At 34.1% G+C, this 27,571-nt stretch overlaps 2 protein-coding genes and 1 non-coding gene across 19 annotated transcripts; 2 read left to right on the top strand and 1 right to left on the bottom strand.

The window, feature by feature from the left end:
* Positions 1 to 12,633: 12,633 nt before the first annotated feature.
* On the bottom strand, positions 12,634 to 19,050 carry LOC141045042 (uncharacterized). Of its 11 annotated transcripts, none has more exons than XR_016500848.1 (8): positions 17,925 to 19,050; positions 17,018 to 17,151; positions 16,563 to 16,843; positions 16,327 to 16,404; positions 15,995 to 16,097; positions 15,431 to 15,515; positions 14,290 to 14,443; positions 13,293 to 13,432 (listed from the first exon to the last, which is right to left on the bottom strand). XR_016500848.1 is itself a non-coding variant. In XM_090247416.1 (7 exons), the coding sequence occupies exons 3-7, from the start codon at positions 16,691 to 16,693 to the stop codon at positions 13,290 to 13,292; spliced, it is 540 nt and encodes a 179-aa protein (XP_090103542.1). In that variant the 5' UTR covers positions 16,694 to 16,843; positions 17,018 to 17,151; positions 17,595 to 19,050; the 3' UTR covers positions 12,634 to 13,289. The 11 variants fall into 11 exon arrangements, 8 of the variants coding, with proteins under 8 accessions (XP_090103542.1, XP_090103547.1, XP_073388145.1 ...); XR_016500847.1 differs by lacking the exon at positions 13,293 to 13,432 and adding an exon at positions 14,083 to 14,154 and having other exon boundaries at positions 14,262 to 14,443; XM_090247416.1 differs by lacking the exon at positions 14,290 to 14,443 and having other exon boundaries at positions 12,634 to 13,432; positions 17,595 to 19,050.
* Positions 18,959 to 19,040, top strand: TRNAS-AGA (transfer RNA serine (anticodon AGA)). Its single transcript has one exon. It is a non-coding gene; the product is annotated as a tRNA-Ser (tRNA).
* Positions 19,051 to 19,169: 119 nt separating the features above from the next.
* LOC112278221 (uncharacterized) lies at positions 19,170 to 23,038 on the top strand. 7 transcript variants are annotated; one of them, XM_073532037.2, is made up of 11 exons: positions 19,241 to 19,258; positions 19,447 to 19,732; positions 19,964 to 20,093; positions 20,332 to 20,456; positions 20,639 to 20,720; positions 20,919 to 20,986; positions 21,255 to 21,359; positions 21,774 to 21,834; positions 22,026 to 22,196; positions 22,407 to 22,462; positions 22,651 to 23,038. In XM_073532037.2, the coding sequence occupies exons 2-11, from the start codon at positions 19,679 to 19,681 to the stop codon at positions 22,774 to 22,776; spliced, it is 978 nt and encodes a 325-aa protein (XP_073388138.1). In that variant the 5' UTR covers positions 19,241 to 19,258; positions 19,447 to 19,678; the 3' UTR covers positions 22,777 to 23,038. The 7 variants fall into 7 exon arrangements, 6 of the variants coding, with proteins under 6 accessions (XP_024367162.1, XP_024367163.1, XP_024367165.1 ...); XR_012216953.2 differs by lacking the exon at positions 22,651 to 23,038 and adding an exon at positions 21,478 to 21,481 and having other exon boundaries at positions 19,170 to 19,732; positions 22,407 to 22,440; XM_024511394.3 differs by having other exon boundaries at positions 19,170 to 19,732; positions 20,347 to 20,456.
* Positions 23,039 to 27,571: the final 4,533 nt, after the last annotated feature.

Raw genomic sequence — 27,571 nt, 5'->3', positions numbered from 1 at the left:
GATAGAGATCTTATTATATTAAATATTATATTATTATGATCTTTAATTGCTATATCTAAAAGAATAGTCTTATGCATAACATCTCTAAAAGATAGAAAATTACCATCTATGATTTTTACATGTATAGATTTAATTTTTTTGATTAATAATATTTCTTGTTTTTTTGATAAAAGTTTTGCCTATAAAACAGGCTGAGGCTCTTGAATCTAAAAAAGCTATGACTTTGTGATTTTTTGGTCCTAAATAAACTTCTATTATAAAATAAGGTGAAGGATCTATGGAGAGAATATGATCTTTACAAGGAGTTTCGTAAGATTTTAAGTACATGGTTCCTATTATAGTTGAAGAAACTTATTTTCCAACATATCGTCTTTTTTGGTAACCATGCTTTTCATTTTGTAGTTATATTGTTTCTTTTGACAATATTGAGAAGTTTATTTAGCTTCTCCATAATATAAGTGAAAGCATTCTTGATGTTGTCAAGTCTTTTCTTGCTCCATGAGGGATTTAAAACATATCGTAACAATTTGTATTGGTTTTGGTCTTGATGAATAAGTTTTCAAAAATTTGAGAGTTTCTGACATTATTTGACTTATTTCTCTTCAATTAAGTCTTTGTTTTTGACATCTTTTAAATAATTAATTATTATATGTAATAGCTTGAACAATTAAATTATTTCAAAGATTTTGCCTTTGATATTGTTAATAATTTTTTTTTGAAATTATCTTTTAACCTATATCAAAATTGATTTATAATGGCTTTGTTATTCTAGTCCATGTTGCAATTGAAGTTTTAAGATTCAACAGCATATATGATGGCTGGCTGTTATTCTTATCATAAAAATAAAAGCTTCATCTTTGCTACTCTTTTTCAATCACTTTTTCCAAATGTGGCTATAAGCAATTCTAGGAATGAATTCAAATCATAAAAGAGTTACAAATCTTTTTCTATTAAAGGTGTAAACCAAAAAAGAATAATTCTTTATAGAAGTATACCTAAGAATCTAACTTTAATAAATCCATGAGAATATTGGAAAAAATACAATCTTACATAGAGCTTGACTTGTTGTAAAAAACCTCAAAATTTTGATCTTTTTCTATCAAAATTCTTAGGTATACTAATCCTTGTCCTTATCATATTTATAGAAGAAAAATTTCTTAGATTTGGTTGTGAGGTCAATCTACTTATTTCTTTTAACTACACAACTTCTTTATATAGACTCTAAACTTCTTCCATAAGTATAGGAATAGTACCTCCAAGATTCACATTGAAAATATATGAGATTTTTATTCTTAGAGTGTTGATAAATTCATGAAGATTTGTAATAGTTGCAAATCTATTCTCAATTTTTTTGATAATATCATTTATAATCTTTTCTTCCATAGAAAATTCAAAAAAAATTAAAAATTAAATTAGAGGAGGATAATTTGGAACCTCTAATATTAAATTAAAAATTCTAAAAATAAGAATAATCTACTCTCTTTAAAAAAAAATTAGTGTTAAAATATAAGATTCTTTGTTTAAAGGTAGATATCTTGCAAACTTTAAAAGATAACAATAGAAGTGGTGTAATCTACTCATTTCTAAAACAAGACAGAAATAATAAGTTAGAATTCTTATCAAATTGCCAAAGATATCAATCTTTAAGAAAGAAATTCTTAATACATTCTTGTATCACTCTAAAGAACTAAAGAGTCACTCAAAGATGATATAGTATTAAATTAGAATGGCTATTTCTAAAGACAAGAAGACTAGAAAGTCTTGAAATAAGACCAAAGACTAGAAATGAATTGACAAGAGTAAAAAAAAGGCTTGATTCTTACTTCTATATATACTCTTAATTAGTAGCTACATTGTTGTATTACGTGAAGTCTTGTTCAAGAATGCACCAAGCACCTGACTATGAAAGGCAAAATGAAAATTGCAACAACAAAATTCTAATTCTAATAGAATATTAAATAAATTCTAATTAAACCTTAATAATGTTAAATAAGCTTTAATCAAATTCAAAAGAAATATTAAAAAATTACAAAAGAAACAATAAGAAATCTTAAAAGAGTTGAAAGAAAATCCATAATAAACCTTAAAAGAATTCTTAAGAAGTCTTAAAAAATATTAAAATAATTTAAAATATTTTTCAAATAAATCTCAACTAAGTTTTAATTTAATTCTAATTGAAATCCTAATGGACTTCAATCAAACCCTAGATAAAAATCTTTAATCTTAAATCAAATCCTAAATCAAACACTAAACAAATTTCAAATCCTAAATCAAATCCTAAATCAAATTTTAAAAAAATCTTAAATCCTAAACCAAATCCTAGATCAAATCTTAGATCAAATCCTAGATTCTAAACTAAATCTTAAATCAAATCCTATATAAATCCTAAATCCTAAATTAAATCCTAAATCAAACTCTAAAAAAATCCTAAATCCTAAACCAAATTCTAGACAAATCTTGAATCCTAAATTAAACTCTAAATCCTAAACCAACCTTTAAATCTTAAACTAATCTCTAAATCAAATCCTTGACAAATCTTAAATCTTAAATCTTAAATCAAACCTTAGATTAAATTCTAGATCCTAAAAAAAATCCTAAATCAAACTCTAAACAAATCCTAAATCCTAAACTAAATCCTAAATCAAATCCTACAAAAATCCTAAATCCTAAATCAAATCCTAGACAAATCCTAAATCCTAAATCAAATTCTAATTCTATTCAATTTAATCCTAATATAGTTTAGAACCTCAATATCTATCAATTGAGTTATTGATCTTGCTTAAAAATTTACACACCTTTCAACAACTAAGTTGGCAATAAGCAAATAAAATTTGAAGATACTTACATTCACCAATTGGAAGAAAAATCTTAAAAATCTACTCGGGTATTGGTTGGCATCCTTCTCCAATCTAAATGTTAAACTTCCGACACCAATATCTCCTTATCAAACCATTAAATTATTCTCAAAATTCACACATATGTAGAAAATTAAGTCTATTATCTTCAAATACAAATTTTACTCTAATCCAACTAGTAGATTGTTGAAGATCTTAGAAATTCTAACTGCCTCTCAAAGTCTAATTTCTGAGATCTCAACCTACTTAAAATTCAATAGCCTTCAATTCAACAATTTGATTAAGCTCAAATTTACAGCATACAATTCAAAAAATCATTCTCATAAGCTATCAAATTTTGAAATATAGATCTACTACCAAACACCTGAAATTTTTCAAAACGTAGTACCTTTTTTATTTCACAAATTCCAGAGTCAACCAAAATAATTGTGACTTTGCAAAATTCTTGCAAAGTCATTACATACTCAATTCCTTCAAAATAAAAGCCTAAAAAAATTCTAACAAGTCTGCTCTCAAATCCTATTCTCTGATTTGCAAAAAAACTCCTAAATTGCTATCTGAGCCTAGTTTTGTACCTTAGGATCTGATTTCGATGCATGTTGATAACTGGTCATCTTTGGATATCAAATTTTGCTCTTTCAAGTTAATTTTTATTTAAATCAACTCCTAATTTCTTTATAAATATACTCATATTCTTTATTTTTCAAATCTACCTTGTTTTGCCTTATTTATGGCCTTACAAAGTAAATAGAAGACTACTTTGCAAAAAGAGAGTATTTAAACCTTTACTTCTATTTTATTTTGGACTATTGTCTATTTTCTAAGTTAATTTGTTATAATATTTAAAGTTAGATCTTTTATAATATAATAGATTCTTCATTGCTTTCACCTATTAGTCGTATTACATCATGACAACATGGTAATATCCTATAGGACCTCCAAAGTGTATTGACTTTGTAAAACATGTATTTTAACTTATAAGGTAAGTTTTCTATATGTATGCCTCATAATTGACTTGTTTCTTAAACTACCAATATGTAATTAACTTGTTGACCAAGTTTCTAACCTACTAATCAATTACAAACACATGTAAAGTCAAAGTAGAATCTATGAAGCTTCTAAGGAGCATCTCTAGAAGGTATAATAAAATTAATTTATTTTTATTTACTTTTATCTATTTCTATTTAATCATATAGGTATTTACTAATATATATATATATATATATATATATATATATATCTGTGACCTAAATTCTTTGTTTATAAAATAAGTTGAGGTTGTTGAATCTAATAAAGAAAAGACTTAATAGTTTTTGGATCTTAAATACACATCTATTATAAAACAAAGTGAAGAATTTGAGGAGAAAATATAACCTTAATTAGATATTGTACATGATTCCAATTGCATGGTTCTGATTGTAGTTGGAAAATTTTGTTTTTTGATACATTATCTTTTCTAGCAATCATGCTCATCATTTTATGATTGCATTATTTTTTTGGATAATATTGAGCAGTGTGTTTAGCTTCTTCAGAATATAGGCAGAAATCTTTTTGACAACATTGAATCTTTTTCTATTCAATAAGGGATTTAAAATGCATCATATTAATTTGCATTGATTTCAGCTTTAATAAATAATTTTTTAAAAACTTAAAAGTTACCATTATTACTTGTTCTTTCTTAGCCAAATCTTAATTCTTGATGCCTTTCAAATAGTTGATTGTTATATGCAATGGCTTGAGTAATAAATTCTTTCAAAGCATTGGCTTTCAATATTGTTAATAATAAAAAATTTACATTATTCTTTAATCCATATTGAAATTGATTGATAAGAAATTTTCATTTCAATCTATGTCACAAATAAGATTTTATCATAGATCTATGTATTTACTCCAATAATTATCTTTATGATTAAGTAGAAGTAAGTAGTAATTGATTGATAGGTTAGAAACTTGAACAATAAGTCAACCACATATCACACATATTTATAGCTTGTGGAACAAGTTGACTATGTGGCACACATATGGAAAACTTGCCTTACAAGTTAAGATATGTATCTTGCAAAATTAAGATATATTGGATGTCCTATAGAACATCGCTATGTAGCTTCTTATTAGATAGTATATTTAGAAGCAAGAATAAAGTCTTCTTCACTCTTGTCAATTCTTTTGTAATCCTAAGTCTTATTTCAAGACTTTTTAGTCTTTTTATTTTTAGCAATAGCCATTCTAATTTAATATATTATCATCTTTCAATGACTTTTTAATCTTTTTGAATGACACAAGGATATATTGAATTTTCTTTCTTTGAAATTTATGTCCTTGAAAATTTGATAAGAGTGTTAATTCATTGTTCTTATCTTGTTTTAGAAGTGAATAAATTATTTCATTTTTATTATTATATTTCAAAGGTTACAGATTATTTACCTTAAGTTCTATTTAAGCTTACATCCTTTTCAATATTCTAATGGATTTATTCAAGTTGGATTTATAAGTGCTTTTCTTTTTGGAAGTGTTCTTTCTTGATTTGTATCTTTGATGGAAAAAAATTCATGATTCTTTTATGTTTTGAATTTATTCTTACAAGTATTTATGGCCATATTTGGAAAAAGTAATAAAAAAAGAGTAAGAAAGGCCAAGCTCTTATTTTTTTGACAAGGATTACAATCAACCACAATATATATTTAACCTCATTATCAATGTAGATTGAAATGACAAAGCCCTTATCAATCATTTTTGACATGGATTGATGAATAACATCAAAGATTTGTTATTAATAATATCTTAAATAGATTTTTTAGAATAATTTATTAGTTGAGTCATTGCATGTGACAATTGACTATTTAAAAAGTGTCAAGAATAAAGATTTAATTGAAGAGAAAGAAGTTAAGTAATGATAGCAACTCCTAAGCTTTTAGAAACCTATTCATCAAAGCTGGAACCAATGCAAATTCATATAATATATTTTGAACCTCTCACTAAGCAAAAAAAGATTCAATATTATTAAAAAGGTTTGTACTTATATTAAGAAGAAGCTAAGTATATTGCTCAACATTATCCAAAAAAGTAACATAATTACAAAATGAAGAGTATGATTACCAAAAAAGACAATATATTGAAAAAAAAAAAAAAAAAAAAAAAAAAGATATAATAGAGATCATGTGGTTGAAATCATGGACATCACCTAATAAAGGTCCTATTCATTCCTCAAATTTATTGCCTTTTTTATAATAGATGTATGTTTAGGAGCTAAAAATCATATTATCTTTTCCTAATTAGATTCAAAAACCTTAGCTTGTTTTATAGATGAAGACTTTGTTAAAAAAACAAGAGATATAGTTAATCAAGAAAACTAAATTCATATATGTAAAAGTCACAGATGGTTGTTTATTGTCTTTTGAAGATATTATCCATAAGATTGTTTCTTTAAATGTAATAATTAAAGATCATAATAGCATAATAATATTAAATATAATAAGATATCCTCTGAATCTATTTATTTTAGAAAAATCATGGTTAAAAAAGTATAACCATCAAATAGATTAGATTTTTGATAAGCTTAATTTTTTAATTGTTTAATCTAAAATTCTATTAATCAAATAAAAATATTTAAGTCTAATACATCCAAATCTTTATTCATATGTGCGAGAGCTTTCATACATACTGCAAAAGAAAGGTCATTTTTTGCTATATATGTTGTTGTGATCATTAAATGTAGCCGACGCTCTCCATAATATTTACTATAGACTATAGTAATTACCATAGCTACAGTATTTAGAGTCTAGTGGAGAAGTATTGTTCATCCTCTTATCTTCTCTCTTCTTGTGTACGAGACACAACCAGATCAATAGATTTTTGTGTGTGTGAAGCTCTCTCTCCTTAGAAACCCTCTTGTGTGTATGACTTACTACTACTCTTGTGTGTGTATGACTTACTACTACTCATGTGTGTGTATGACTTACTATTACTCTTGTATCTTTTTAAACATTCTCAACACGTTATCAGCACGATTCTCTTCTACACACTATCACAATTTTTTTTTGCTCTAGTCTTTGACTCTTCAAACCTGTTGCTACCCTTGCTTAGTGTCTGGGTCATGATCTTGTTCTTCTTGCTGGCCCCTCACACATTAGCTGCTTGCTTAGAGCACTTGTTCCACTCTCTGCTTTGCTTGCTCTGAATACTTGATCTAGCCCAACTCCACCCTCTACTTGCTCCCTACTCTCTATTGCGTCCCAAACTGCCGCCGAACAGATGCCGAACTGCCATCAAACAGATGCCTAACTACCGTCGAACAAATGCCAAATCCGCCACTGCCATTGTCGCTGCCGCCGTTGTCTGCTATTGTCCGCCATTGCCGCCCACCATTGCCCGCCGTTGCCAGTCGCCATTGTCCGCCATTGCCTGCCGCTGCCTGCCGCTGCTGTCCGCGGCTGCCACCCTGCCGCTCTGTTGCCCTACTGCTATCTGCTGCCGCCATTTTATTATTGTTCTGCTGCCTTAATCTACAACTCTTTTTCCTTAAAATATATATATATTTTAGTTTTTTCAAGTTCAAGTTTATCATTTTATTTGACTTTATATTTTAAGGTACGTTTTACTCAACTTTTCTACTTGATCTTGTATTTTCTTTACAGATTTATTTATAATGAGTGCTTCAACATCTTCAACCGCTTCTACTATGGTTCCTACTATTATCAATGCATCCCAACATTTTCAAGCTCTTTTATTTCCACCATTGACTGTGGATGGAAACAATTATCTATTATGGGCAAAAATGGCAAAAGCAAATTTATTTGCAGAACAACTCTCAGATGCCATTATATTTGAAGAATCTCCTACAACAAGTATTTCTATATCTCCTGCTATTCGTTGGAAAGCACTTCTTCTCCTTTGTCGTCATCTTCTCCCGTATTATAACATCAATATTTGGAAATGGAAGACCCTACAGAACTTTCGAAGAATCTTAAATCTAGGTTTGATCATCAAAAGACCATTTTTCTTCCACATGCACGTCATAATTGGACACATTTACATGTCATGGATTTTCCAAATTTAAATGCTTTCAATAGTGAAATGTTTAGTATTATCTCACAATTATGATTATATGGACAAAGCATTTCTGAAGAAGAAATGATTGAAAAAACTCTCTCTATATTTCCTCCTACATCTATTATACTTGTACAACAATACAGGAACATGAAATTTCAGAATCATTTTGATCTCATGTCCTATTTACTTCTTGCGGAGAAGCAAAATGAGCTACTCTTGCGTAATGCGGAAGCTCGTCCTATTGAAACTACAATTCTTGAATCTCATGCACTAAATATTTCAAATTCTAAGAAGAAATTATATAAACATGGGAAACGTGCTCATAAGTATCAGGGTAGTCATAGTCAAGACCATTTCTATCCATATGGAAAGAATAAACGTTCTACTATTAATTATAGTAGAAAATAAAAATCAGAGATGCGTTCTTGCCATAAGTGTGGAATGATTGGGCATTTAGCACATGCGTGCTGTATTTCAAAATATTTTATTAAAATATTCTAAGAAAATAAGAAATTATGAGCTGAGGCTCATGAAATTCATACCATGGATGCATCTATGGATTCAATTGGTGTTGATGACTTAGAGGCTTATATGACTGATAGAACCTCTAATAATGAATCAAATGATGCGTTCATTGATTCTGCAACAACACATACTATCTTGTGAGATAGATGATTTTTTATTAAAAAATCTTCAACTTGGCAAACTAAAAATATGATGACCATGGCTGGAGCAAATGCTTTTTGTTTCCAAGAGGGCATAGCGATGGTAAAATTACCTATGGATTCCATCATAAAATGTAAACATGCCATATTTGCATCCTCAACACTTCGGAGTCTGATCAGCTACCGAGATGTGCATATTAATGGTTATCACCTCTCGATCGCCACTTTAAATAGAAAAGAAGTTTTGGTTCTTACGAAGAACCATAAAGTTGTTGAAAAAGATTTTGCTACAGAAAATGGTTTATACCAAATTGTGATTCGGCCTCCCATTATATTTAATTTTGCATCATCTATCTCAGAGAGTCGTGTTTCTCTCTGGCATGGAGGATTGGGACATCCAGGATCTACATTATTTAGAAAGATCATTCCATGTATAACTGGGCATAATTTAAAGCCTGCAGATGTAGATTCTATGGAATTATGTCGTGCATGTGTGCAAGATAAAATGATTACTCAGCCTTCAATTTAGAAACTTCCACAAGAATTACCACCAATGCTTGAAAGATTGCATGGTGATATTTGTGGTCCTATTAATCCAATATCAGGACCATTTTATTATTTTTTAGTCCTTGTTGATGCATCAGGTAAACAATCACATGTTTCATTATTATCAACTCAAAACATGGTATTTGCCAATCTTATATCTATGCTTATTCGCTTTCGGGCATATTTTCCTGATTATCCTATAAAAACATTGCATATGGATAATGCAAAAGAATTTGCATCAAAATCTTTTGAAGACTATTGTACTGCAATAAGAATCGAATTGACATATTGTATTCCATATGAACATGCTCAAAATGGACTTGCAGAGTCATTTATAAAGCGTATATAACTCATTACATGGCTACTCCTCCTTCATGCAAATCTACCTACATCTATGTGGGGTCATACAGTTTTACATGCTGCAGCATTAATACGACTCTGCCCTTCTTCTCTTGAAATTGTTTCACCACATGAGCTCATTTCGGGTCGTGTTCCAAATGTATCTCACTTACAAGTATTTGGTTGCCGTGCTTGGATTCCAGTACCAAAACCTCAACGGCGTACCATTGGAGCTCATCGACAAGAAGGCATATATGTTGGTTTTGATTCACCAAGCATTATTCATATTATTGATCCATCAATTGGCACATTATTACGTGCACGTTTGCAAAATTGCCGTTTTGAAGAAACTGTATTTCCATCTCTTCAAGGAGGAATATCCAATCAACAAAGAAATAAAGTACTCATATTTGAAGCACCAAAAACGTTTACAATGAATCCCGATCTTAGGACATCTTTGGCAGAAACTGAAGTTGCTAAGATTTTGCATTTAAAACGGATCACGGATGAAATACCTGATGGCTTCAATGGTACACCTAGAATTATAAGAGTTCCTATTAATGAGGCTCAGAATGCACCTACTCAGATTGCAGTGCCATTGACTACAATACCTCAAGTTATAACAACAACAACTAAAAGAACTCGTGGACCAGATAAGCAACCACGTAAGAAGAAAGCTATAAAATTAACTAATCTTGGTATTATTTCTCAAGAAATTGCCACTCATCTTGCAAGACTACCAATTCATGATGATATATCCATGCATAATGTACCTTCAATTCCCATGAAAAATAATCTTAGAATTGGAAGGAATAAGAACAAATTGAGTAAAGAATTATCTATTCTGTATTGTGCTACAAATGATATTTGGGACAGACCATCTATTACGATAGATGAATCATTTGCATATATGATTATAGAAGCCCTTTCTTATAAAAAAGACGATCGTGAACCTCAAACCATTGAAGAGGCGATGCGTCGCTCTGATTGGTCAAAATAGAAAACTGCTATTGAGGAAGAGTATGCCTCTTTGCGTAAGAGGAAAGTCTTTGGTCCAATTGTAGACACTCTTACAACTTGCCCTGTGGGATATAAAATGGTATTAATACGCAAGCAAGATGCTCAAGGCCAAATAACCCGCTATAAAGCTCGTCTTGTTGCTCAAGGATTTTTTCAACGATTTGGCATTGATTATGAATCCACATATTCTCCAGTCATGGATTCAATTACATTTCGATACATTATTGGAATGACAATTCATGCCACCCTTGAGATGCATCTTATAGATGTAGTTAGTGCATATCTATATGGTTCTCTTGATGCAAATATTTATATAAAAGTTCCACCTGGCTTAGAAATAGGAACTCCAAATCAACCCGCTTCAGGAAAATATCGTGGTATTAAATTATGAAAGGCCTTGTATGGTTTAAAACAATCCGGACGAATATGGTATCAATGTCTTCGAGATTATTTAATTAAAAATAATTTTATAAGTGATCCACTAATCCCTTGTTTGTTTATCAAATGAGATAAAACTGGTTTTGTGATCATCGCTGTATTTGTTGATGATCTTAACCTAGTGGGCACTACATCTGCATGTATTACAGCTACAAACCTATTTATACGTGAATTTGAGATGAAAATGTTAGGAAAAATAACTTTTTGCATTGATCTTTAGATTATGCATCTTACAGATGGTAGCATTTTTTTCTACCAACTAACGTATATTAGACGAATTTTGCAAAGATTTAATATGAATGATGCTTATCCATTGTCCACACCAATGGTTGGACGTGGTCGTGATGGTCATGATCCATACTGTCCATGCGAGGAGGAGGAGGAAATATTGGAAGACTAATATCCATACCTCGTAGTGGTTGGAGTACTTTTGTATTTAGCTACATCTACAAGACCAGATATTGCATTTGCAGTTAGTGTTCTTGCAAGACATAGTGCACGTCCAACACTACAACATTCGAATGGCATCAAATATTTATTACATTATTTAAAAGGTACTGAAGACTTGGGATTATATTACACAAAATCTGCAGATCCAAAATTGGTTGGATATTGTGATGCAGGATATAAATCTGATATTACAACAGCTAAATTTCAAACAGGATATGTATTTTTAAGACATGGAGCTGCAATATCATGGAAATCAATGAAACAAACAATAACTGCAACTTCATCCAACCATGCAGAAATTATTGCCTTACATGAAGCATCCCGAGAATGTATTTGGTTGCGATCAATTGATAAATTCATTCAAACAACCTGTGGATTTTCATATGATGATTCTCCAACTATCTTGCATGAAGATAATAGTGCTTGTATTGCACAGATACAAGTTGGTTTCATTAAAGGCGACAGGACAAAGCATATTGATCCAAAGTATTTTAGTTATACTCATGACTTGATTACTGATCAAGCACTTATAATTAAGAAAATTGAATCTACAAATAACCTTGCTGATCTCTTCACCAAAGCTCTCCCATTAAGGAATCATCGTCGACTTACTTATGGCATTGGTATGCAGCGACTTGCTTTTCTTGAATAAAAAAGTTAAAGAGCTCTTTAAATAATTAAAGAAAATGATGTTGTACTCTTTTTCCTTTATCTATGGTTTTGTCCTTAAATAAAATAAGGTTTTCCTAGATAAGGTTTTAATGAAGCAACAATTCTTGATCTTACAAGATCACAAAAAAAGTATAGATCATAAATCTATATAAATTTTATATTATGTAAATATTATGATGAGTGAGGAGGAGTGTTGAGATCATTAAATGTAGCCGACGCTCTCCATAATATTTACTGTAGACTACAGTAATTACCATAGCTACAGTATTTAGAATCTAGTGGAGAAGTACTGTTCATCCTCTTATCTTCTCTTCTTGTGTACGAGACACAACCAAATCAATAGATTTTTGTGTGTGTGAAGCTCTCTCTCCTTAGAAACCCTCTTGTGTGTATGACTTACTACTACTCTTGTATGTATATGACTTACTACTACTCGTGTATGTGTATGACTTACTACTACTTGTGTATGTGTATGACTTACTATTACTCTTGTGTCTTTCTAAACATTCTCAACATATGCCATGCCTATTTCTAATGGTCAAAAGATATCAAGTAATATTTTTAATCAATATCATGATTTTGAGGATGTTTTGGAAGGAAAAAAAAAAAAAAAAAATGCAATTTTTTTTTCAAAAGCTTTTCCTTCTCACACCACCCCATTTGAATTGTGGCACTATCAAGTTGAAAACTTGAGCAATATCAAGTTGAAAACTTGAGCAATATCAAGTTGTGAAGTAAATGTTTCACCAAGATCCCTAATCCACTTAGGATCAAGCTTGATGGAAAAACTCAAGAATGTATCTTCTTCCGATACAACCCAATCAGCTAAGGCTAAAAAGTCCAACATGTAAGCAATGGCGCCATACTCGTTTCTCAGGATGTCATCTTCAAGGAGGAGAGTGTTCCTTGCGTGATTTCTATGCTGCCCGACTATCTTCCTGATTCAGTCATCCAGGCCGACCCCAATTTTTATCAACCCAATGGATCGTCCTCCTTTGACACCTCTACCCTGTCCACAAGTTCCCTTGTTGGAGCCACTCCATCGCTGCATTCACCACTGGCGACAAAGACCATTCCAGCATCCCAAGCCATTGCCCCGCTCCCTAAAGCCGCACATTCATCGCCTGCTGTTGTTGCTCCTTCGACGCTGCAACCCCGCTCGACGTCCATTCCAAATCCACCCCATGAACTACGCTCGCCTTCGGCCACCAATGACCTTCCACCCGATTCGGCTCATCTTGAGGTTGTGCTACCTCTAGATTATGGGTCTTACCAATGGATTTCTCCACTGTGCCACCGTCTCCCACACCGACCTTCCGATCCGCGGCTCCGTCCCAAGCGAGCTCTCCACCACCGCCTTGGCCCTCTCCGCACCGCATTGTAGAATCCCCAACCGACCTGAAACTCATGCCGCATTTGGGCCATCATGTCCATGCCCCTGTTAATACCTCTGATGCCCCTGCCGTCGACTCGACATCAGCTAGCCTCTCTCCTATCCCGTTCGACAGTTCGCCCGCACCAACAAAGACGTTCCACCACCGAGAGACCCGTCTGAAAACTATGATCTAAGCATTCTCCGCCGGCGGCCCACTTCTAATCGTTCCTCTTGCACGAAGTGTGCTCTCATTACCGTTGCCGCTGTGCCTTTGGAACCTGCCTCTTATGCCAAGGCAATGCACTCCCCCAAATGCCATCACTAGTAGTCCACCATAGCCGAAGAACTAAATTCACATGCTGTCAATGGAACCTGGACTTTCACGAATCTTTCCGCTCACCGCAAGCTGATAACATGCAAGTGGATTTTTAAGCTAATACTCAACAGAAACGGCGTCGTGGATTGCTACAAGGTGCGACTCGTAGCCTGCGGATTTAATTGGGTCCCGGGCTTGGACTATCACAAAACCTTCTCTCCAATTGTGAAGATCTGGTCAATCCGCCTCATTCTTGCATTCACCGCCCAACTGGATCTTCACATCCATCAAATGGACGTGAAGACATCCTTTCTAAATGGGTTCTTGCAAGAGGAGATTTACATGCGGATTTCGGAGGGTGTTTCTCCCCCCCCCCCCCCCCCCCCCTCCTCCTTGCCCCGGCATGGTGTGCCGACTTCGCAAAACCATCTACGGGTTGAAGCAGTTACCTCATGAGTGGTTTAAAATTATAAATCAATTTTTGATCACACTCGGCTTCACAAATTCAACCGCAGACGGCAATGTTTATTACTTACCAAATGGCTCGGACTTTGCGGTGCTCACCCTTTATGTCAAGGATACTTTGATTGCGGCCAGTAGTCTCATGCTGCTTCATTCGATCAAGACCCAATTGCATGCGCGGTTCCTCCTCTTCGACCTCGGCAAGGTTCACCATCTCTTGAGTCTACAGGTTACCCGCGACATCGACCGCGGCTGGCTGCGAGTAACCGAAGCTCTCCACATTAAACAAAAACTTGCGGAGTTCGAATTCTTAGACTCCAAACCCGTCTCGACTCCGCTTGCTCCAGGGACGCACCTCATTACTAAAGATTGTCCTTCCACCCCTATCGACAAATTGCTCTACGTCGATTTTCCATACGCAACTATTGTTGGCTCGCTGAACTGGGCCAGCTTGTGTACTCGCTCGGACATTTCCTTCTCCATCAGCGTCCTCGCCCAGTACATGCACAATCTCGGCCAAGTACATATTCGTGCTTGCGGTTTTCGCAATTATGCGGGATTGCCCTTACGTGGTCAACGAACTCATACTAATGCTAAGACTTGTCGCAAAGTCAGAAACGTTTCGAGTAATCAACGAAGTTGATTGAGGTCGCGGGCTGTAAAGTTTTTTTCATCATTTACAATCAGTGATGAAGGCGCGAAGCGATGTGCTACACACATTCCGCTATCTTTGCGGTACCGTGGGTTTCTATCTGGAGTATCGCAGTATCGCAGGTCCTCCTCTATTCCGCGCTCCCTTCACGGTTTCAGCTACGCCGACTGGGCAGGAAAAATCAATGAGCGCTGCTCCACGAGTGGCTACGTTTTTCTACTCTCTAATGGTGCCATAAGCTGGAGCTCTATTCACCAGAAGTCCATTGCAGTTGTTCAGTACCGAAGCTGAGTACGTCGCCATGACCACCGCCGCGTCTGAACTCGTGGCTTTGGCTACTGCTACACGACCTCCACTGCACCGAAACCCTAAAACAACCTATTCTCGTGTACTGAGACAATGAATCCGCGTTGGCCTTGATGGACACCACCAAATTTATCTCCAGGAAAAAACAAATCTCTATTCAATATCATTTCATCCGCCAACTTGCGGCTCACTAAAAAGTTACATTTCAGTATTGGCCTACTCGCAATATACGCACCGACATCCTTATCAAATCACTCTTTAGGCCGAAGCTTGCCCACCACTTACCGTTGTTTGGCGCGCTTGGAGGAGACACCCCACCATCACGATGACTTGGTTGAGCTGCCGAATTGGAATACAAATCCCAATTAACCTATCACGCGAAAAGGAGAACGATCAGAAACAAACGTAGCTCTCGAGAGATGATGGTAGATGACGAGGATTTGTGAAGTATCTCACAATCGGGATCGTCTTGCAGGAATGTCTCTTGTGAGTTGAGAAAAGGACTAATGATAAGAACGGAGTTTACTGTTGACTGTATGTATGTATTGACACAGCATGCTGATCAGAACCTCGCAAAAAGCATTGAGCATCACTACAAATGACTATACCACCCAATCATGGTGATCTGGGAACAGAGGAAATGAATAGTGAATTACGGGTAGAGTCTATTAGCAAACAGGGCGATATCTTCAAAAGACAGGAACAGTATTCATTGCGAAATCTACTCAACAACTTAATAGTTTGCATTATAGTCAGGTGTGAAATTGAACCAACGAATATTGAAGAGTTTGGCGCTTCGGCCAAGGCACAAGAATCAACAATACTTGGTGAGTCACTTCATAACAACACCTCTTCGAATCGCTCAGCTTCATAAGTAGAAGCAACCTCTGCCATCACTGTTGGAGGAGCAGGTCCAATCCATGGATCGTTCTCTAGCTCCAACTCTGCCTCCCTGAAAAATGTGATCACAAAGGCATATCTGACTGCATAGGAACATGAAGAAAATACTGATGTGGACAGAATGGTGAAATTACTGTGAAGGATAGAAAATGAGAACACGGACATTTGGAAGGAAATAAAATGCTTTCGACAAAAATGAGACTTACTCGTATCAGTAACAATTTACATTGCGTGATGTCCTCGACCAAATAAGAACTGATTACCAGTTGAGACCGTCACACCTGAGACGAGCCACAGCTTCTTTAACTCGTGCAGCGGCTGCTAACGTTTCAGCTGAATGCATCGCTGGACCCATGACCCTGTCCCTCAGAAACAACAGTAATAGAAACGCTAAAACACACCATAAATTCAATATTTCAAAGTCAGGTGTGACCAAAAGTACTAGTACGTCGCCACATTTGTTTAGAATTTGCAATGACAACTTTGATGGAAGCGAACACCTAAATTGACAGCTTACCTGCGCTTTACTTCCAAAGGACCTGGCCCACTATCTAAAAAGGCAGGGGTCTCCAAATCTGCTCTTGTTGCTGCATCCGTAGCAGGAGTTGCTGCGGAGAGTTCTTTGAAAATTGGGGCCAAACGTTCCATCGTTGGTTATGCGACTTTGGGTATAAAATAAGTCCCTTGCGAGAAAGTTGGGTTCAAAGCCGAAAACATCTTCTTGAGAAGTAAAACAAGTCCTTTGTTTGGCAATCCACTGATGTCAACCACTTGGCCACTGTCCATCATCTCCATTAGCTGCAGCAAGGCAAAAGAAATCAATTTGGATATAAGTCGAGAATGCTCGTCGTGTAATTACACATTGTAATGCAAGTCAAGAATGGCTTGGTAACTATTCACAGATGATGCCAGAGACTACCACCGTGAAGTTGAGATGGATATTTATCGTTACGATTGAAAATGAAATAGTACCCTATGACTCTTGTTAATGTTTCGTGCATGTGCTGAACATCCTTGTGGGTGGTTGCGAAGAACAATAGAGCATCTGAATCCATAAAAATTGTTGACTAGGAAATTCAGTCAGGATCTCCTACCCGGAATTATATCTGGTCAATTTAACATTCACATTCTATTTAAGTTTAGTACATTATTTCATTTTTGAAAAGTACAATTGCTTTATTTTTAGGGATTAGTTTTCTATTTCTATCTATCTACAGTGTATATCTATTTAAAAATATTATTGTGTTAATTTTATAATGAAATATTTTTTTTACAAATTTATCTTTAAATTATGAGTTGTCATTGATAAAAAAAATAAAAATTATTGATAAACGATAGATTCACTAAAAATAATCTTATTTTTCTACATTGATAATTTCTATAGGATATTTATTTTTTATATATTTAAAAATATATATGTATGTACATATATATATAGTATGAAACCCAAAATTATTTGTCTATTTACTCTGTCAAAAGACTGTAGAAGAATTCTTATTTTTTACATAATGAAAATTTTTAAACACCAAAAATACACCAACAACAATACTTGAAATATTATGTAAATTTTTGGAGCAGGGCGGTTGCAAAGATTTTTCCAACAGCAGAAGAGTTTGCAAATGAGGTTCTCCGATTACTGGGTGTGGAGTGAAACCAGGAATGCATATTTTTCTCTTTTTGAGTAAAGATTCTTTCTTCTAAGGCATGGCAAGATCATCGATCCGGGGAGCATTAGAGAAGACCTACGTTCAAACTGTTGGTTTTTGTAATCTAGGGTTCCTTCTCTGACACTCCTCGCTTTCGACCTAGTACAGTTGGTGGAGCGCGAGGTATGACTTGACAGGTCTAGGACCAGGTGTTAACTTGCTTGGCTGTTCACCTCATTTGGTAGATCATCGCAGGACACATTGGTATGTATTGTCCAACATTTGTCTTGAAAGATTACTGTAGTCTCTGCCGTTAACCCTTGCCTCATTGCACAATCTGAGGAAGTATTCAATGGTGTCTACCTCGTTGCCTGCAGGTCCGTTCCCTCCTCCTTGGTGCGTCATTTGCGATGTTTAGAACTGCTGGGTACAGTTCATTTCTTGAAGGAATTGGCATGTTTGGTATTTTTTTTTTTGCTTATGTTGAATTTCCGTGTAAATGGACGTGTCTAGGCATATGGAAACACAGATTGCTTCGTCCATTAGGTTAACTACTCAGGTTTCAGTTATTCCGAAGCGACCACGAGGTTGCGAGCCAGACGCCCGACTGATTTGCGTTCTGGACTTGTGGTGTTGTTTCGTAACGAACAGTAGGTCACTATTTGTGGTCATATAGGTATGTGTCCTCATGAAATCATAGGGGTGTGCATCTTAATCTTTACGTATGCTGCTAACTCCAGTGTTCCATGTTTAGAGCTAATACATGTCGTAGTTTCGTGTTTCTACAGTTGGCTAATTAAACTAGTCCTTTCTCACTCGTGCAGCAATTCATCAGTTTCAACCCCACTGATCCAAGTCAAGATGATCACTTGCTTCAGGTACTAACTGCATGATGCTCACCTTCGTCGCATGGACCATGTGTTTTCCAACCATAGTGATCGCAACCACATTCCAACCATGTGGGTCCAAAACCTTTGTACCTAAGCATGTAAATTAGGTCATTTAGCTAGTTTCTTGGGGATCAAACTGCCTGGGTTCATCAGACTGATTAAGGGTCCTTAGGCTAGCACAACAGTGAAACGGATCAAACGAGTAAAACGAAACTAACCTGCCCGTTGGATATATATTATATAATCTTATTGTTGTGGACGTCTCTGAGGTCAAATTTGACGTCCTCCCGTGCCGTCCTAGATCATTTGGTAGAGCGCAAGGCTCTTAGTCTTGTGGTCCAAGGTTCGAGCCCCTGGGGTGTCGACGTCTTGTACTAGTGCTCATGCCGGAGTGGTTATCGGGCATGACTAGAAATCATGTGGGCTCTGCCCGCGCAGGTTCGAATCCTGCTGAGCACGGCATCGAATGACGTCATAACCTCAACAACGCTTGGAGAAGGCGTTTCCGCAGATCCAAATTATGACGTTTCAGAAGCCATCATCATCCTCATGGATATCGTTCCTCGACTTTTTGGTTACAATGTGAACCCTCATAAGACAGATTCGAACCACCCCCTAAAATCTTGCTCTACTTCTCCAAATATGGTTGTCGTTTGTCTCGACTTTTTGGTTACAATGTGAACCCTCAAAAGACAGATTCGAACCGCCCCCCTAAAATCTTACTCTACTTCTCCAAATATGGTTGTCTTTTGTTTTCTTTTGTATCGTCTTGTAGGACCAGATGTGAAGGTATCACAGCGAAGATTGGCGTTCTAGAGTTTGTTCGTTTGACAGTCACGAGTTTGCTGATCTCGTGGTTTTTCAGATGGGTCCCTACACGAGTTCTGATGTCGTGTTCTGGGCGTTTCAAGTGCTATCCACTTTTGTCTACTGGAAGAGGCTTGTGAACATGAAAGGTATGTTGGTAGTGTCGAAGCGTCGGTGTTTGGGGAGAAGGGGCACGCTTGGTCCACACCCACAGCAATGTGCATTAGGAAGAAGATGAAGAAGCGCATATCCTGGGCTGTGACAGTCGTGGTGTTGCAGTGTGCTGCTTGATGCTCTCGCTCACAAACATGGCACCACTCGATTTGCCATTGAAGGAGGCTTCTGTACATACGATCCCTTTAATATCATTTTTTATTATTTAAGGTAAAAATCTGTAGCTTGCTGAGAAGGTGAAAGCGCATGATGTAGAGAGTCTGAACTGTGAAGCTCATTTGAGGACTGGAAAATCTAAGAGTTTCTGGTGGGAGAGCTGGCTGAGAGAGTTTAGGTTGCGTTGCATTACAACATGTTGTAATTGTGAGTAACATTGTGATTGAATGAATTGTGCGGTGCAGATCATACTCGCCAATTCTCTTGTAGACAGATGGCTAAGAGCTCATGGCAGGCCGAAACAACCTGAGCTGAGCGAGAAACAAAAAATAGAACTGAGAGAGTGTTTTGATATAATTGACTCTGCTGGAACTGGTATAGTCCTTAAAAACTCTTTCTGTGCCTCTCTTGACGGCTTTTTTAGGCTACAGCTGTGCTGTTCAGGATTTTACAAGAAGTGCGTAACCCTTTCTTCAATTTTAGTTTCATGATATGTCTTCAACGAATGAAGCCAATCTTGATCTCTTCGTCTTGGAGACCATACATCCTGCCCCTCAATAACTTGGTCTCACAGATGGTACTTTCTGATTCGCTATCACAAAATGATTTGAAGGCGAAGGGGTTGCAGGAGTGATTACGACTGACGAAGCTTCACTGGCCTTCGCCGTGCTGAATATGGATATGGGGAGTCCAGAGATAGAGGCCGCCATTTTTCAAATCAATCGTAACAAGAAGAGTGTACTATCACAGCTGGCCTCCTATTCCTGTGGCCTTCTGCAGATTGGTTTCTCTAGTTTGACTTCTTGGTCTTTGTGTCCACTTGCTTAATCGATCATCTATATGGCAAGGACTCGTTAGAACGTACACGGAAGATGCGGAGGCAGAAGGTTATTGAGCTATACTTGTTATGTTCATGGCAGATGGAGTTCCCTCTGTTCCAGCGATTGATACTCTCAAAGCTTCATAAGTGGCCAGCCGATGAATATGCGCCCTCCGAAGCTGGTGTGCACTAATTTTTTGTACCCACCTTGTTAAATTCGATGTGTAACACTGGTCAATAGTGCTTCTAAAAATAAGATTAGATGGCTGGAAATCGATGTGTTGGAAGTTTGAGAGCCGTCTTTGCAATGGAAATTAAACTGTTGGGACTATATTCAACATCGGTGCCTCCTGAGAACTGTGGAGTGCTGCAATTTGCAGGTAAGGATGCTCCGTGTGAATATACTCTTCCATTTGCCCTCCTGGCCCAAGCTTACAGGAGAAAGAAGGCAGGACAATCGTACCAACTTTCTTAGATTTTACTCCTGAGTAGGAACATTGAAGTCGAGACGTTTTTGGCGTGAAAGGAATCTTAATTTTCTGTTCAATTGTACTGACGAAGATCATGCTTGATTTTCCAGATCTAATTACAACCATAGAGGACAACTACTATCATTTTAGAGGGTATTAAGTGGAGTTGAACTGTTCAGGACAAGATAGATGCATTTTTCTCTTGTGGTGTTTGGCGTTCAATAAGCTATTGCATTGGGTGCTCAGCTGATAGAAGCAGTGATGGTAGGCGACAAGCAAACCCAAGACCGGATGAGCCACCAATCGGATAAGGCTTTTAGGGAGCGAAAGGCAATGCAGGAGCCGTCAAAGGTTTGTTTTCTCTGATCAAATAAGTCCGAAACTAGAAGATGCTCTCCATGAAGACTGGAATTCATTCAACCTCTTCTTCAGCACCATTGTTTGTATCACGGTACTTTCTACGTTGCAGGATGGTACGAATTTATATGCCGTCTCAATCATTCGGGGATTGCCTTCTGTCATGAAACAGAAGAAAAATGGTCAACGACTTATGAACCAGCACAGGCACAATCAGTCATGCTTTTCATAATACCAATTTGACATTAACATATTGTGTGAGCTTAACCTCTTTGCATGCAAGAGTCATTGATTGTCCTTCAAAAACGAGTAATTTATTTGATGTTCCACTATGGATGAGTTGGAGAAGCAAACTATTGCAACTATAGTTTTTAAGTAGCATCCTAAATGAGCCTTTCTGTAGTGCAGCAAGTAAAGATTGGAGCAAAAGGTGCGGTGCAGGGAAGGCAACCCAGGCTCAAACCACCCAGTTATTTCACTCGGCTCACTTCAAAGTGTCCTTTTTCGCTAAATTTTTGCCGTTTCAGAACGTTGTATTACTGCAGCATCTCTCTTTCTTCTTCTTTTTTTCAGTGAGCATTGGTGCACAGGCCTATTGAGTGTCCCAATCCTTACTGACTAGTGAACAGTGAATACTAATGCTGCCTTTGTATCTGACAGAGCCAACTCTCAATGCCTACGTCATAGCGAACTTGGATCCTGATGCGAAAGAGATTCTATTTGGAGAGAAACGGAAGGACATTACCGAGGCCAATATTGACTCAGAAAGCAAGTTCGTGCCTTTAGCAAACAAGAGTGTTCAGATCGATAGACCACCATCTGAATTTAAAGGTTAAAATTTTGCAGAACTTTAATTTATATGTGAGTGCTGCTGGTTGTAGGCATGAACAGTGTTAGTATTATTTTTCAGAGTGAACACAATCTACTATACATCAAGTATACATCGAGTATCAGTAAAATGAGATTTATCTTGTTTTGTCAAGAACCTATTCTCTCATGGACAAAGTAAGGGATTGATGAATACATATTCTGTTGTACCAGAAATGAAATCAATCAAGGCCCATTTGATGAAGAAGCTTCCAATGATTCAACGAGAAGTTTCACAACTACCGTCTCTTCTGTTACATTGCTACGTCTTTGAATGAGGATTCGTACATCATCCTGAACGTGATATTGTGTGCATTTGATTATGCATTTGAAGCTCAATGTGTTTTGTTACGAACATGTGTTCAGAATAACTGGATCTTGCTAATTTTTTCCCTGAACGATGGAATGGGAAATACAGATGCGACACAAGCCGGCACTAAAAAGACAGGTCCTTCATGTTCAAGCTATGAAGTCCGTGCGTGATATCTTCACCGCAGGAACCAAGCAGGTGAAGGGTGGGGCCCCTTCCTTTACTTTGCTTTAATTGGACAAAAACATTTCCAATTGGGGGTTCGTTCTTTGTCAATGCAAGGTTATGAGCTCCCTCTCACGCTCTCGCTGCGACAAAGAATTTGTGAGAGACCTGGTCATACCATCAATCGACACCACACTTTTTTTAGTTCATGACATGAATGATTTTTCACATTAAATGAGACAGAGTTAATGTTATTCAAGAACTTAAGAGGACATGATGATAGCAACATTTACTTTGAGATTTCTTATGAATTGAAGACATGAATTTGATATGCTTGGTAGTTACAGTCTCAGTTGTTTAATGGTATTTTATTTGCAGCATCTCATGTTCCTACTTAAACACTTCCCTTATACACAAAGAATTTCATTTATGTCGGTTTCTATTTTCCATTTTTGCAATGGACCTTGATTGATATCATTTGAAGGTAATATTGCTACACAACAAGAAGGTAAAGGTTAAACATGTCTTATGAAAATCAAAGTACTCATATTCTTCAATAGTGTCCAGATTAGATTATAAATCATATTTTATAATACACTTTTTTAACTTTTAAATTATATAAATTACAATCTATTAAGTTTATCATATGAATTTTAATTTATTTTTATGTTAATTAAAATATATTTATTAAATTAATATATAATAATATTATATATTAGTATATCATATTATTGATATGGTATAATGGCAACTTATAATATATATAGTAAGTAGAAGTAATTAGATATAGATAGAAAGGTACTAGATAGATAATATATGGATTAATTTAAACTTTTATAAGCATGCCATGTAATTATTGAAACTTGTTTTCTAAATTACTTACTATTAAGAAGTTGTATTGCAAGTAATCTAAAAATTGATGCTTAAACTACAAGCTTTATGGTGCCTAAGAAGCTTCAATAATATCTTTGAGGTAGTTAAAATATATAGTTGCAATACTATGGACATCTACAATATTATCAATACATTTATTGTATTACAAACTTCATTTAAAATTCTTTAGATTTTTTATAATTAACAATAGTTATTTTAGTTTCTTTTCTATTTTATAATTATTTATTTTTTGCTTACTTTCTTCCTTAATAGTGAGATAAGAATATACTATCTTCTTAAAGTTTTGTTTAGATTCATGTCTTTGATATTTGGTATATTTAGCTTTATTATATATATATATATATATATATATATATATATAAAAAAGATATTTTTATATAATCTTTATTTTAATTATTGATAATTTTATAAGATATATAAAATATTTAAATATAGAATTTTAAATATTTTTATTTAATATATATATATATATAATATTTTAAATAATATTAGTATTTTATAAAAAAATATTACATATTTTAATCATATATTGAAAAAGTTTAAGATGCAACAAATTGTATTTGTCACATATTTCAATCTTTGTTCCATGTGAAACTAGTTGATAGGTCTTCTCAACCATCTATAGTATTTCATACCAAGAGCAAAATACTACTTTGTTATTTTATTATTATTAAGGCTTTTATAACTTCCTTCAAATAAAACCTTTGGAACATTGTGAAGAGTAGTTTCTACCTCCAATATTAATATCAAATATCATGAGTCTTTTTTAAGGTTATGATATCAAACATATTGTGTTTCAGCATCTATTCAAGAAAGAACATGTTGGTCTAATAGTCTTCATTTCTATTATGTTAACTTGAAGATTGTGACAATCTCAATGCGTCATCCAATAACTCAAGAAATAATAGTTGTTGAGTTGAATTTGTTAGTTTTTGATTCTTTGTTTCTTTAGTGCTACAAATACAAAAATACTACAAAAAAAGATAAAAAATAGATATAATAGCTCTAGAATTAAAATAAATATATCAATAAGATATAATTTTAAACATTTTTTGAGATGTTAAATAGTTGATATGTTTGAGGATAGAAAGTAATTATGTGTAGTTGTCACGGACATAATCATGTAAGCTAGTAATTACATATACAAATAAGTAGAAGTAGGTAAAAGTAGATAAAAGTAAGTTAATTCTATAGTATTTAATATCGAAGCTTCCTAGAAGCTTCATAGATGCTGCTTTGACTTCATAGGTGTCTTTAATTGACTTTTTGGATTAGAAACGTGGTCAACAAGTTGGCCATGTGCCACACATGTTGTTAGCTTGAAGATCAAGCTAATTATGTGGCCCACACGTAGAAAAACTTGCTTTGTAAGTCAAGGCATGTGTCCTACAAAGTCAACAAATATTGTAGGTCCTATAGAACGTCGCCACATAGCCCCTAGTTAGATAGTATATATAGAGACAAGAGTGAAGGCTTCTTCACTCTTGTCAACTCCTTTCTTGCTTCTAGTCTAGTTTCAAGGGTCTTTAGTTTTCTTGTCTTTTGGCAATAGCCATTCCATTTTCTCTTTCAATATATATACTTGTTTATATATATTTTGTCACCTCTCTTTGAGTGAAGGCTCACTTGTCTGAATTGTTTTTTCATCGAGTTCTTGTCCTTGACAGTAATTAAGTAAGTTAATAATTTTGCTTTAAGTTTTATCTTAGACATAAGATATTAGAAGTTTGGATGCTCCTGTAACTTTTAAACTTTATTTAAAAGTATATCCATTTTGTATCAAATTTTTTTATAAAAAAAATTAATTCAAACTTTAAAATTTAAAATTTTGAAAAAAAAAAATTATTGTTAATTGATGTTTTAAAATTAAAATTTTTTTTCTAAAATATTATTGATAATATAGATATATAAAATATAATAAAAGATAATAAAATTCTAAATATAAAAAAATAAAATCTTAGTATCTAAAAAATAGTTCTTTCTCTTCAAATAGTATTTAAACTAAAAATATCTTCTCTTAAATGAATTTTAAATGTATTATTTGATTTTTAGAATTTATACTTGTTTTTATTAATTTTATAAATTCTTAGATTCTTATTAATTCTATTTTAAATATTTGATCTTCATTGATATTTGATATTTTTTCTTATATTTATAATTTGTTAATACAAATAAAAAAACAAATTAAATTAAAAACTATAAATATGGATAAATTTTGAAGGTTTTTAATCTTCATATAAAACCACAAAATATTAATTATAAAAATATTAAAGCCTCTTCCAATATTTTTAATGCCATGCAGTTATAATATTGTTTTTAAAATAAAAATAAAAATAAAAAAACTTGCATCTATTATGCTTATAGCATTATTTTGAAGTTTTCAAAAATATCAAAATATCAAAATAAATTTGTAAAGAAATAAAAGAGAAATTATATATACTTTATACAATAGTTTTATGAATTTCTATCATTTATTGGCACTTTGTTCTTTGAGACAAAATTTTGAATGCTACTCACTTGTACTAATTTATAATTATATTATATTAAAAGTTAATTTATGATTATATATTTTGAGATCTAAGTATTATTTTACTTACAAAATGTGTTGCAAATCATGTATTAAATTAAAAATAAAATACTACTAATTAAAATATCAATATTAAAGCACAATTATATCAACTAATTTAAATTCACAAGTAATTAAATATCATGTAACTTTGCTTTAATGGTTTTGAATGTAAAAAGAATAATTTTAATTTATTTGTCTTAAAATAACTTAATTACATGTTTCAATAAATGTTGAAATTATAAAGACAATGATGATTTATATGTTTAAATTTGATATTATGACCACTCTACATGAACATATGAGATTTTTTTAGAGATAAAAATATATTTAAATTTATCCAATAATAGATTTCCAATGAACTTTGCCATGCTCAAATTTAAAATACATATGTTAAAGAATTTATGAACAAAATTTACTTTTTTTCCTTACTCAGCTTCCAAAAAACCCCAGAAATACCAACCAGAGAATATCAACAGAATTAAAAATAAAAAAACTGCACGTGTTTTATTTTTATAGTTTTTTAAAATGAAATGAATGGTATCCACTATCCATCTTAGGAATTCAAACTGCTAAACATAATTATTCTATTCCTTGTGGTGATCTTTAAAACTATTCATAACAAAATAATAAATAAATAAATCTGAAATAATGTGCAAAAAGTGTGTATTGACCTGATACTTCTACCCTAATTTTAAACATTTTCACAGTCGGTACAAGCAATATAATAAGATGAACATAACATATTTATGAATTTCATGTTTGGCATGACTGGCCATGCCGTAAATTATGATTTCTTAATTTGAATGGCCTTACCAATTCAGTCCACCCAGCAGCATGATTCATAAGTTAACACATGAAGTGCTTTTGAAATGGTTGTGTATTCTTGCCACTTTTTACTACTACAATTAATTCATAAACCCATAAAAACAAACAATAGTTAAATCAAAGCCTAGTGGGTGAAGTCAGACTGCTACATATTGAAGTAATTTAAAATCAATATATAGGTAAAAAAAAACTTTTTTTACTTGCGTTCCTTTTCCAACATCAAATGAGCACCAGTCTTTCACAAAACACTTTTTTCCAAACGTCGAACTAAAAATATTATCACATGAAAAGCAGCTACAAAAATAAATAAAATGAAATAAAATAAAATTCCCCATGTCCGATTAAGCACAAGCGGACTCACCCTTCACTGAATCTCCCAAATAGAAGGATTTGACCCCCTCTCGGAATGTCCCACCGAAATATACTGTACAGTATCTCCGTATTCGAGGCCCCCAGTGCATGGACTTCGTCCCCGTTTTTCATTCATCCTTTCGGGATACATCACTTCCTCATTCGTCACCATGTTCAACACATGTTTATTTTGGCGGAAAAGTTTCCCAATACAACACAACATTT

Source organism: Physcomitrium patens, chromosome 25 (genome assembly GCF_059467195.1).
Source record: "Physcomitrium patens ecotype Gransden chromosome 25, ASM5946719v1, whole genome shotgun sequence".
Taxonomy (NCBI): Eukaryota; Viridiplantae; Streptophyta; class Bryopsida; order Funariales; family Funariaceae; genus Physcomitrium; species Physcomitrium patens.
This window is presented reverse-complemented; position numbering and strand designations above follow the sequence as displayed.